The sequence below is a fragment of the Anopheles merus genome, unplaced genomic scaffold (assembly GCF_017562075.2).
Source record: "Anopheles merus strain MAF unplaced genomic scaffold, AmerM5.1 LNR4000110, whole genome shotgun sequence".
NCBI lineage: Eukaryota > Metazoa > Arthropoda > Insecta > Diptera > Culicidae > Anopheles > Anopheles merus.
Genome location: NW_024427690.1, coordinates 21,673 through 34,314, shown reverse-complemented (window position 1 = coordinate 34,314; position 12,642 = coordinate 21,673). Strand labels below are relative to the sequence as shown.

Here is a 12,642-nt window from a genome sequence, read left to right as displayed (position 1 = left end):
TACTTCATTGCCATCTATATTACCTATCACTATATTACCAACATCGCAGCTTACAACAAACCATGAACGAATAGTATGACTATATATTTTACAACAAATGTTCGACACAAACAGCTAAACTGTTACTCATGGGCACGAAAATGCAAACATATACGAAAACGATCCTTCAATACTTATAAAGCAACATTAAAATCGAACAAATCTATTACAACATTTAACTCACGACACATAAGCTGCAAGTGGTTGCTTTGTCGATAAATTATCCTCGTACGCGCGAGGAAAATTTAAATTAAAAAAAAAAGATTTTCATACAATGAGCGAAACGACTTCTATTTATAATTCATGATACCCCTCGCAAAACGCTTCCAACCTTTGCGGATGAAACGAAGGATAATTCTTTGTTTGAAAACGGTTTGTGGTCCTGAAAAGGACCGATTTAAGAGACGTTCATGTAAAGAAGCCAATCATTTCAGTGGCTTACTTCGAGCTGGTGTACTTTGTGACAGCCTTCGTTCCTTCGGAGACGGCGTGCTTGGCAAGCTCACCAGGCAGCAGCAGACGAACAGCGGTTTGGATTTCGCGGGACGTGATCGTCGAACGCTTGTTGTAATGCGCCAAGCGGGATGCCTCGGCAGCAATGCGTTCGAAGATATCGTTAACGAAACTGTTCATGATGCTCATGGCCTTCGAAGAGATGCCAGTATCCGGGTGGACTTGCTTCAACACTTTGTAGATGTAAATAGCGTAGCTTTCCTTGCGGGTCTTGCGCTTCTTTTTCTTGTCGGACTTGGAAATATTTTTCTGGGCTTTGCCAGACTTCTTCGCAGCTTTTCCACTGGTTTTGGGTGCCATTTCGACCGAAAAATTCACTCAACACTGGGACACGATGTGTTCGATTCAAGGGGTGATTGCGTTCTAGAAAAAATCCGAGCTCTCTGATCGCTTATAACGGGCCGTGAGAGAGGATACGTATCGTGCAGCTCGAAAAATTCCAAACGAGTATCGCGCAGCACGAATAAGCTGCTATATAAGCATCGGTCGGGTCGAGATTGCTCCATTATAAAAAGACCCTTATCAAAGAGAACATCGTGTTGTTCGTGATCCCTTACAAACGTTCCCCAATAAAATCTAACCATGTCTGGCCGTGGAAAGGGAGGAAAGGTAAAGGGAAAGGCAAAGTCCCGTTCCAATCGTGCCGGTCTTCAGTTCCCCGTTGGCCGTATTCATCGTCTCCTGCGCAAGGGTAACTATGCCGAGCGCGTCGGTGCCGGAGCGCCCGTGTATCTGGCAGCCGTCATGGAATACTTGGCCGCTGAAGTGCTTGAGTTGGCCGGAAACGCTGCCCGTGACAACAAGAAGACGCGCATCATCCCGCGTCATCTGCAGCTGGCCATCCGCAACGACGAGGAGTTGAACAAGCTGCTGTCCGGAGTAACCATCGCTCAGGGTGGTGTGCTGCCCAACATTCAGGCCGTGCTGCTGCCCAAGAAGACCGAAAAGAAGGCTTAAACTGTGTGACAAAGCTTCTTTCATCTCAAACCCAAAACCGTCCTTTTCAGGGCGACAAATAACTTTGCCAAAGACATTTTATTCTATTTATGCTGATATGGGACAACCAGAAGTAAGAACATTTTCTAATATAGAACCGTGATTGAAAGTGTGTACAAAATGTAAATGAAAAAATGTGCCTCCTTTGGGCACAAAAAGCATCATTTACTGTTTTCAATTCTCTAACCCTGCGAATTCTGAAAAATGCAGCATATCATAAGCGATGTGTAAAAATTTCCAGGTAGCTTGGTAGTGAGGGTTGGTTTTACCATAGCAAATGCAAGCAGTGATACCTGTGTGTTGACCTTTTTTTCTGGAAACGCTAAAGGACACGTTTATCTGATTTATCGTTAACTACGGTCAAATGTTAAAAGTGTTGGTTGTCGAAAAATGTTGTGTGTTCAGGTAAGGTTAGGTTCTCACAAAAGTTTGACTTGGCCAATTGATTGGGAAACGTTGAAAATGGCTTTAAAAAAGGTGGACCAAAAATTAGGAACATTCATATAAATAAACACACTCAATAATGTTTCCCTTCACCCTTCATTTAAATAACCATATAAATATATGTAGCATTTTATAATATTTTTTTAAACAATATTTTCATTAGCAATGTAGGAATGCCAATAAAAAACAATAAATTGAAATGCCCCTAACGCATGTGCAACTCCACATTCAATAACGCCATCTAGTGGTGATCAAAGTCCCTGCAACCAATAGTAACGCCATCTAAATAATTGGTTAAAGTAAGGCTCAGTGCTTTACGTTACAAAGGAGAAGCGTTACTTGCCTTTTAAAATTCCCAAGCATCATTTTATAGAGGTTGCGTCAGCTTCGCGATCGACCACTGTACATTACTTAAATGAATTTTTAAACAATTTGATGAAAATATAAGCTTTTTGCTCTAGGGTAAATCGATTGAAATGTGATATAATTTTAAAATTAGAAGTAAAACACAGATTTATTATTTGCATTAAACACTATGATTTAAGCAAAATAGTCTTACAGTTTAAAGTTATTAAAACCCTCAAAGCCTTTAATTGGAGTAACATTGCCAAAGTATAAAATATAAAATATTGAAAGTATATGGAAATAAATTAAACCTGTGAAATAAATTAACTGCTCATAAAGTTTACGTTTATGGCCATTTTGAAAGATAATTATTTTGGGTGCGTGGGGCTTTAAAGGGCTCATAACGAGGTTGATAAATACTTTTATAATGTTCCATATTCTAGTTTTACCGAAAGATTGGCATATGAATAAATAAGTTTCATATGCTAAAATCCATATCTATGTTTGTGCAGGCTTAGGTACGGAAGCCCTGCCAGTTGATTCGTGTTTAACGAAACACGAAGATCATTCGTTGAGTTCGGAGCGTTCGGGCACGATCGATTAGTTTATAAGTATAAGTGAATTGCGTCAAATAAACTCTCTTCTAGTTGTGCAATACAAGGAACAACACCCGGTAATTATAAAACGCTAGAAAAAGTTACACCGAAACGCGAAAGAACATTATCCGAAATCGTAAGATTGAACATTGGTGCCGTGACCAGGATAACGACTGATTCTGGTTGAAATAATTTTACCGATTTTCGCGATATTTGTGATTCTCTCTTCTCTTGTTTGGCTCAACAACCGATGCCGGTCAAGGCCTGCCAACCCACTTGTGGGGTTGGCTTTCAGTGACTTATTGATTTCCCCCCATAGCAGGATAGTCAGTCCTACGTATGGCGGCACGGTCTATTTGGGGCTTGAACCCATGACGGGCATGTTGTTAAGTCGTACAAGTTGACGACTGTACCATGAGACCGGCTCAATTTGTGATTATGTGCGTGTAACTATGCTTTAGTCGCAACACCGTCGACCGAGCTCACTGTGTTCGCGAAATTTAGCGTCATCCTAAAACCGAACTATGCCAACCCAACAACGCATCCTATCGTCCAGAAGGGCAGCGTTGCTAGCGATGTTACCGGATTACGAAAAGTTTCGCATAGACTTTTACCCAGAACGGGATGCAATGCAGATCGACCCTCTCATTGCAAAAATCGAACAGCTTTCCATCAACTTGGAAACTGTGCAATGCCAATTAGAAGACGCAGCAGTCACACACGACGAAATTGTGCATAATGCCGTTGTACGCGATTACTACGATGACCGTTTGATACGCATAGAAGCCGTGTTAAAATCAAACAAAAAGCGTTTGCCGCGAAATGAAAGCGCAGGCATAATTTATTATAATTTATGCTCATGAATTCGGATGAACGATATCAGAACGCAAATACACTCAAGCTCTGCCTAAATTGCTTGCACGACAATCACCACACGCGTGATTGCTCGTCGCAACACAAGTGTAAGCACTGTAGTTCAGCACACCACACACTGATACACACACCGCACTACACCAGCACATTTGCCACTGCACCGAAGCCAGCTGCGCCAAATGCTCCTGCGTGTAATACACAAAACATCGACACATTTGCCACTGCACCGACGCCAGCTGCGCAAAATGTTCCCGCGTGTTACACACATAAAATCGGTGCATTTTCCACTGCAACCAAGCCAGCTGCGCAAAATGCTCCGGTGACACACACACAACACTGACGATCACACGGCAAGCACTCAAACAAACAGTGATGCAGCACTGAGACAAACTTCTAAGAAAGTTCTGTCTCAAACTGCGGTTATTCATGCTAGCGATGCACATAGTATAATCCTGCAAACGCACAGTTAGATGGTGTAACTCAGCTTATTCCAATCAGCGATCGATTCGCTTATACATCAAACACAAAACATAATTCGATCGACATCACTCTGATTGGTGCGGATCAATTTTCCATCCCGGTGCAAAACACGGTGCTTGCGAAGTTTGCGTCCAAAGCCACCCACTCCGAGCTGGATGTTGATGTTTTGATTATTTATTTATTTATTATTATTATTATTATTATTATTATTATTATTATTATTATTATGAATCCTAGCCGGTCTCATGGTACAGTCGTCATCTCGTACGACTTAACAACATGCCCGTCATGGGTTCAAGCCCCAAATAGACCGTGCCGCCATACGTAGGACTGACTATCCTGCTATGGGGGGAAATCAATAAGTCACTGAAAGCCAACCCCACAAGTGGGTTGGCAGGCCTTGACCGGCATCGGTTGTTGAGCCAAAGAAGAATTATTATGAATCCACCGAGCGATTCTGTAAAGAAGAAGAAGCTCAAAATAATGATAGATATGCACTCAAATTACGAAAGCACGAAAAGTTTCACGAAGTGACAAAACACCAAGCTGTTCACTTAACTATTGAGCTACATTTAGATAAAACGTATGACGTATCCAATTCACTTAATGTGCTCGCCGTTTTATATGCTGAACAGATCGAGACACGCTCGGCGCGAAAGCTTTTACCATACGAGGAGGTAAAGACTCACGTTGTTTTATATGATCCAGAGCAAGATGATTCATGCTTCGATGTGCAGCACCTTTCGCACCAGCGATCGTGGAAGCATTTATCCTACGCGTATTATCCTGCAGATTTCGTTTTTCACGGTATGTCAGAAGAATTTCTGAAAAATAAGCAGCGGAGCTTCGGTCTGGATTGGTTTTGTCTACCCGCTTCCATCTGGCCCAACTCTAACCCTGAACCAAACGAAGAAACGAATCTTGAGATTCATATGGTGAGTGCTACCGTAATGATAACGCCTACTAATTTTCCTTTGTTTACGTGTTACAGCTACAGGCGATTGTCGCGTATCGTTGCATACTGCATTCACTGCGCACGTAGCACTAAGGAAAGGTCACGCACTCAACGAACAGCAGCACACCACCACGCACCTTTAATCATCACTACCGAGCGCATGAAAACTGCAAACACTGTGCTACACCATACAGCGCAGCTGGATGCATTTTCAATGGATCTCGGGCAGCCCGAAAAAGGCAACGTGGTGACGAAACAAACACCCTGGCGAACACTAGCTTCACTCCTAGACCCTCTAGGAATCATTCGAGTAGGAGAAATATTACGGCATACTCAGCTGCCCTATCATGCAAAGCATCCTGCCCTGCCTCCTAAAATGCAGTCGTTTACGCACATGATCGACAAGTGCCGTTACACGGAGCTTCATCAGCAAGAAGGAAGATCATTGCACACGACGGTACGGGAGGAGCATTGGCCGTTAGATGGAAGGCTAATTTTGTATTGGTCAGTTGATATAATTTTTTGTCGGTGCACACGACAGCAACCGACAGTTTAACAACTACACCTTTATCACTACCAAGATTGACTGCGCGGCGCGGTTTACCAGCACACAGCGCGAGTGCCACAAGCGAGCTTCATGAGCTAGTTAATCTGTTCCGCGGCGAACAACTATACTTATTCGTTACAGATTGCAACCGAATTTGCACTTGGCATTTTCTTCTACCCACACCACCACCCTCTTGCGGATTGTGGAAGGCAGCAGCGAAGACCGTCAAGCGATAATCACGTACACTGCAGCTTTCACCTGCACTACCGGTCTATACTTAATCGAGGCAGCGACGCGTTCGCGTCCTCTTCTATCGATGCCTGATGACCCTATCGATTAGTCGTCACTTAAACTTAGCGCATATCCTAGTCGGCACATAGTTTCAGCATTTGTCGACGGATGCCTACAAGAAGTACAACGCGTTTATTCTATGGCGATGATGAACAACAACAGTTTAGCTTACCTGGCAGACAGATTATCCCGGAGATCGGTTTGCTCCTTCGCAACACCACACGGCATGCGCACACCGAAGACGATAAGCTGGCACGGATGGTAAAGCTGAAAATAACGAAAGGTATCATAACATGCCCCATCATGAGATTTTGTATCTTACCTGCATCTGAACGCGAAGGCACATACTTTTAACTTCCATTATCTTTATTTGTTATTGTTTTGATTATTGACTTGCGTCAAGGGGGGGAGGATGTTCAGGCTTAGGTACGGAAGCCCTGCCAGTTGATTCGTGTTTAACGAAACACGAAGATCATTCGTTGAGTTCGGAGCGTTCGGGCACGATCGATTAGTTTATAAGTATAAGTGAATTACGCCATATAAACTCTCTTCTAATTATGCAATACAAGCAACAACACCCGGTAATTATAAAACGCTAGAAAAAGCAACACCGAAACGCGAAATAACATTATCCGAAATCGCAAGATTGAACAGAAACTTTTTCATCGCCCAGATCCTTGTTATTGTGTCCCAGGGCTTTGGTTTGCTTATTCATGAAGCCCCAATGATATAACAACGATAATGGATGACCTTGCATTTTCGTCAAAATTTCAAGCATGGCCATAGGGACGGGCGAGAAAGCTCAAGTGATGTAGTTGAATGTTCCTTCAAATGGCCATAACTTCGTAACCATGTGTCCTAGTGTGATGATTAAGATAGTTTTGGAAAGGTATTGACGTGGTCTACAAGATCTGTACATAGGTTGAAAGATTAGCCTTATTGGTAGCCGAGTAAATGGTCGGTGAATGCATTGTACTCGGGAAAACCTGTCAATTTGAGCATGTGTATTAAGGGTAATATGACCCATTATGAAACTTTTTCATCGCCAAGATCCTTATTATTGTGTCCCCGGGGCTTTGGTTTGCTTATTCATGAAGCCCCAATGACATAACAACGATAATGGATGACCTTGCATTTTCGTCAAAATTTCAAGCATGGCCATAGGGACGGGCGAGAAAGCTCAAGTGATGTAGTTGAATGTTCCTTCAAATGGCCATAACTTCGTAACCATGTGTCCTAGCGTGATGATTAAGATAGTTTTGGAAAGGTATTGAAGTGGTCTACAAGATCCGCACATAGGTTTAAAGATTAGACTCACTGGTAGCCGAGTAAATGGCCTGTGAATGCATTGTACTCGGGAAAACCTGTCAATTTGAGCATGTGTGTAAAGGGTAATATGACCCAGAATGAAACTTTTTCATCGCCAAGATCCTTGTTATTGTGTCACAACATAGGTTTAAAGATTAGACTCACTGGTAGCCGAGTAAATAGCCTCTGAAGGCATTGTACTCGGGAAAACCTGTCAATTTGAGCATGTGTGTAAAGGGTAATATGACCCAGAATGAAACTTTATCATCGCCAGGATCCGTGTTGTTGTGTCCCAGGGCTTTGGTTTGCTTATTCATGAAGCCCCAATGACATAACAACGATAATGGATGACCTTGCATTTTCGTCAAAATTTCAAGCATGGCCATGGGGACGGGCGAGAAAGCTCAAGTGATGTAGTTGAATGTTCCTTCCAATGGCCATAACTTCGTAACCATGTGTCCTAGCGTGATGATTAAGATAGTTTTGGAAAGGTATTGAAGTGGTCTACAAGATCCGCACATAGGTTTAAAGATAAGACTCACTGGTAGCCGAGTAAATAGCCTCTGAAGGCATTGTACTCGGGAAAACCTGTCAATTTGAGCATGTGTATTAAGGGTAATAGGACCCAGAATGAAACTTTTTCATCGCCAAGATCCTTGTTATTGTGTCCCAGGGCTTTGGTTTGCTTATTCATGAAGCCGCAATGACATAACAACGATAATGGATGACCTTGCATTTTCGTCAAAATTTCAAGCATGGCCATGGGGACGGGCGAGAAAGCTCAAGTGATGTAGTTGAATGTTCCTTCAAATGGCCATAACTTCGTAACCATGTGTCCTAGCGTGATGATTAAGATAGTTTTGGAAAGGTATTGAAGTGGTCTACAAGATCCGCACATAGGTTTAAAGATTAGACTCACTGGTAGCCGAGTAAATGGCCTGTGAAGGCATTGTACTCGGGAAAACCTGTCAATTTGAGCATGTGTATTAAGGATAATAGGACCCAGAATGAAACTTTTTCATCGCCAAGATCCTTGTTATTGTGTCCCAGGGCTTTGGTTTGCTTATTCATGAAGCCCCAATGACATAAGAACGATAATGGATGACCTTGCATTTTCGTCAAAATTTCAAGCATGGCCATGGGGACGGGCGAGAAAGCTCAAGTGATGTAGTTGAATGTTCCTTCCAATGGCCATAACTTCGTAACCATGTGTTCTAGCGTGATGATTAAGATAGTTTTGGAAAGGTATTGAAGTGGTCTACAAGATCCGCACATAGGTTTAAAGATAAGACTCACTGGTAGCCGAGTAAATGGCCTCTGAATGCATTGTACTCGGGAAAACCTGTCAATTTGAGCATGTGTATAAAGGGTAATAGGACCCAGAATGAAACTTTTTCATCGCCAAGATCCTTGTTATTGTGTCCCAGGGCTTTGGTTTGCTTATTCATGAAGCCCCAATGACATAACAACGATAATGGATGACCTTGCATTTTCGTCAAAATTTCAAGCATGGCCATGGGGACGGGTGAGAAAGCAGTTTGACAGAAAAAAAACCTCTAACTTTAAACGGCCATAACTTTGGAACTAGAAGAGCTGGAGACGTAATTTTTGAACCGTTGGAAAGGAAATTAAAAATTGCAAAGCAAATGTTCGAAAAAACTTCACGCTCAGAGCAACGGAACATATAGTAAATTGCCTCTGAAGTAAATAGTAAATTGTGGAAAGTCTGCAAATGTGCTTTGGGGGACTATGGCCCAGAATGAAACTTTTTCATCGCCAAGATCCTTGTTATTGTGTTCATGGGCTTTGGTTTGCTTATTCATGAAGCCCCAATGACATAAGAACGATAATGGATGACTTTGCATTTTCGTCAAAATGTCAAGCATGGCCATGGGGACGGGTGAGTAAGCAGTTTTGAAGAAAAAAACCTCTAACTTTAAACGGCCATATCTTTGGAACCAGAAGAGCTAGAGACGTAATCTCTTCACCGTTGGAAAGGAATTAAAGTGCGCAGCAAGTCTTCGAACAAAGTTCTCGCTCAGACCAACGGAACATAGAGTAAATGGCCTCTGAAGTTGAAGGTTTTGTGGAAAGTCTTCAAGTGTGCTTTGGGGGACTATGACCCAGAATGAAACTTTTTCATCGCCAAGATCCTTGTTATTGTGTTTATGGGCTTTGGTTTGCTTATTCATGAAGCCCCAATGACATAAGAACGATAATGGATGACTTTGCATTTTCGTCAAAATGTCAAGCATGGCCATGGGGACGGGTGAGTAAGCAGTTTTGAAGAAAAAAACCTCTAACTTTAAACGGCCATATCTTTGGAACCAGAAGAGCTAGAGACGTAATCTCTTCACCGTTGGAAAGGAAATTAAAAGTTGCGCAGCAAGTCTTCGAACAAAGTTCTCGCTCAGAGCAACGGAACATAGAGTAAATGGCCTCTGAAGTTGAAGGTTTTGTGGAAAGTCTTCAAGTGTGCTTTGGGGGACTATGACCCAGAATGAAACTTTTTCATCGCCAAGATCCTTGTTATTGTGTTAGGGCTTTGGTTTGCTTATTCATGAAGCCCCAATGACATAAGAACGATAATGGATGACCTTGCATTTTCGTCAAAATTTCAAGCATGGCCATAGGGACGGGTGAGAAAGCAGTTTTGAGAAAAAAACCTCTAACTTTAAACGGCCATAACTTTGGAACCAGAAGAGCTAGAGACGTAATCTCTTCACCGTTGGAAAGAAATTAAAAGTTGCGCAGCAAGTCTTCGAACAAAGTTCCGCTCAGACCACGGAACATAGAGTAAATGGCCTCTGAAGTTGAAGGTTTTGTGGAAAGTCTTCAAGTGTGCTTTGGGGGACTATGACCCAGAATGAAACTTTTTCATCGCCAAGATCCTTGTTATTGTGTCCCAGGGCTTTGGTTTGCTTATTCATGAAGCCCCAATGACATAAGAACGATAATGGATGACCTTGCATTTTCGTCAAAATTTCAAGCATGGCCATGGGGACGGGTGAGAAAGCAGTTTTGAAGAAAAAACCTTCCTTAAATGGCCATAACTTTGTAACCAAGTGCTAGAGACGTAATCTCTTCACCGTTGGAAAGGTATTGAAGTTGCGCACAAGTCCGAACAAAGTTTCGCTCATAGCAACGGAACATAGAGTAAATGGCCTCTGAAGTTGAAGTTTTGTGGAAAACCTTCAATTTGCTTTGGGGACTATGACCCAGAATGAAACTTTTTCATCGCCAAGATCCTTGTTATTGTGTCCCAGGGCTTTGGTTTGCTTATTCATGAAGCCCCAATGATATAAGAACGATAATGGATGACCTTGCATTTTCGTCAAAATTTCAAGCATGGCCATAGGGACGGGCGAGAAAGCTCAAGTGATGTAGTTGAATGTTCCTTCAAATGGCCATAACTTCGTAACCATGTGTTCTAGCGTGATGATTAAGATAGTTTTGGAAAGGTATTGAAGTGGTCTACAAGATCCGCACATAGGTTTAAAGATAAGACTCACTGGTAGCCGAGTAAATGGCCTGTGAAGGCATTGTACTCGGGAAAACCTGTCAATTTGAGCATGTGTATAAAGGGTAATATGACCCAGAATGAAACTTTTTCGTCACCAAGATCCTTGTTATTGTGTCCCAGGGCTTTGGTTTGCTTATTCAAGAAGCCTCAATGATATAAGAACGATAATGGATGACCTTGCATTTTCGTCAAAATTTCAAGCATGGCCATAGGGACGGGCGAGAAAGCTCAAGTGATGTAGTTGAATGTTCCTTCAAATGGCCATAACTTCGTAACCATGTGTTCTAGCGTGATGATTAAGATAGTTTTGGAAAGGTATTGAAGTGGTCTACAAGATCCGCACATAGGTTTAAAGATAAGACTCACTGGTAGCCGAGTAAATGGCCTGTGAAGGCATTGTACTCGGGAAAACCTGTCAATTTGAGCATGTGTATAAAGGGTAATATGACCCAGAATGAAACTTTTTCGTCACCAAGATCCTTGTTATTGTGTCCCAGGGCTTTGGTTTGCTTATTCAAGAAGCCTCAATGATATAAGAACGATAATGGATGACCTTGCATTTTCGTCAAAATTTCAAGCATGGCCATAGGGACGGGCGAGAAAGCTCAAGTGATGTAGTTGAATGTTCCTTCAAATGGCCATAACTTCGTAACCATGTGTTCTAGCGTGATGATTAAGATAGTTTTGGAAAGGTATTGAAGTGGTCTACAAGATCCGCACATAGGTTTAAAGATAAGACTCACTGGTAGCCGAGTAAATGGCCTGTGAAGGCATTGTACTCGGGAAAACCTGTCAATTTGAGCATGTGTATAAAGGGTAATATGACCCAGAATGAAACTTTTTCGTCACCAAGATCCTTGTTATTGTGTCCCAGGGCTTTGATTTGCTTATTCAAGAAGCCTCAATGATATAAGAACGATAATGGATGACCTTGCATTTTCGTCAAAATTTCAAGCATGGCCATAGGGACGGGCGAGAAAGCTCAAGTGATGTAGTTGAATGTTCCTTCAAATGGCCATAACTTCGTAACCATGTGTTCTAGCGTGATGATTAAGATAGTTTTGGAAAGGTATTGAAGTGGTCTACAAGATCCGCACATAGGTTTAAAGATAAGACTCACTGGTAGCCGAGTAAATGGCCTGTGAAGGCATTGTACTCGGGAAAACCTGTCAATTTGAGCATGTGTATAAAGGGTAATATGACCCAGAATGAAACTTTTTCGTCACCAAGATCCTTGTTATTGTGTCCCAGGGCTTTGATTTGCTTATTCAAGAAGCCTCAATGATATAAGAACGATAATGGATGACCTTGCATTTTCGTCAAAATTTCAAGCATGGCCATAGGGACGGGCGAGAAAGCTCAAGTGATGTAGTTGAATGTTCCTTCAAATGGCCATAACTTCGTAACCATGTGTTCTAGCGTGATGATTAAGATAGTTTTGGAAAGGTATTGAAGTGGTCTACAAGATCCGCACATAGGTTTAAAGATAAGACTCACTGGTAGCCGAGTAAATGGCCTGTGAAGGCATTGTACTCGGGAAAACCTGTCAATTTGAGCATGTGTATAAAGGGTAATATGACCCAGAATGAAACTTTTTCGTCACCAAGATCCTTGTTATTGTGTCCCAGGGCTTTGATTTGCTTATTCAAGAAGCCTCAATGATATAAGAACGATAATGGATGACCTTGCATTTTCGTCAAAATTTCAAGCATGGCCATAGGGACGGGCGAGA

At 42.2% G+C, this 12,642-nt stretch overlaps 2 protein-coding genes across 2 annotated transcripts; one reads left to right on the top strand and one right to left on the bottom strand.

The window, feature by feature from the left end:
• Positions 1–437: 437 nt before the first annotated feature.
• LOC121601515 (histone H2B) lies at positions 438–899 on the bottom strand. The gene has a single exon (XM_041930340.1). The coding sequence runs from the start codon at positions 850–852 to the stop codon at positions 478–480; it is 375 nt and encodes a 124-aa protein (XP_041786274.1). The 5' UTR covers positions 853–899; the 3' UTR covers positions 438–477.
• A 175-nt stretch (positions 900–1,074) lies between these two features.
• On the top strand, positions 1,075–1,581 carry LOC121601521 (histone H2A). The gene has a single exon (XM_041930345.1). The coding sequence runs from the start codon at positions 1,135–1,137 to the stop codon at positions 1,507–1,509; it is 375 nt and encodes a 124-aa protein (XP_041786279.1). The 5' UTR covers positions 1,075–1,134; the 3' UTR covers positions 1,510–1,581.
• The last annotated feature ends 11,061 nt before the right edge of the window (positions 1,582–12,642 follow it).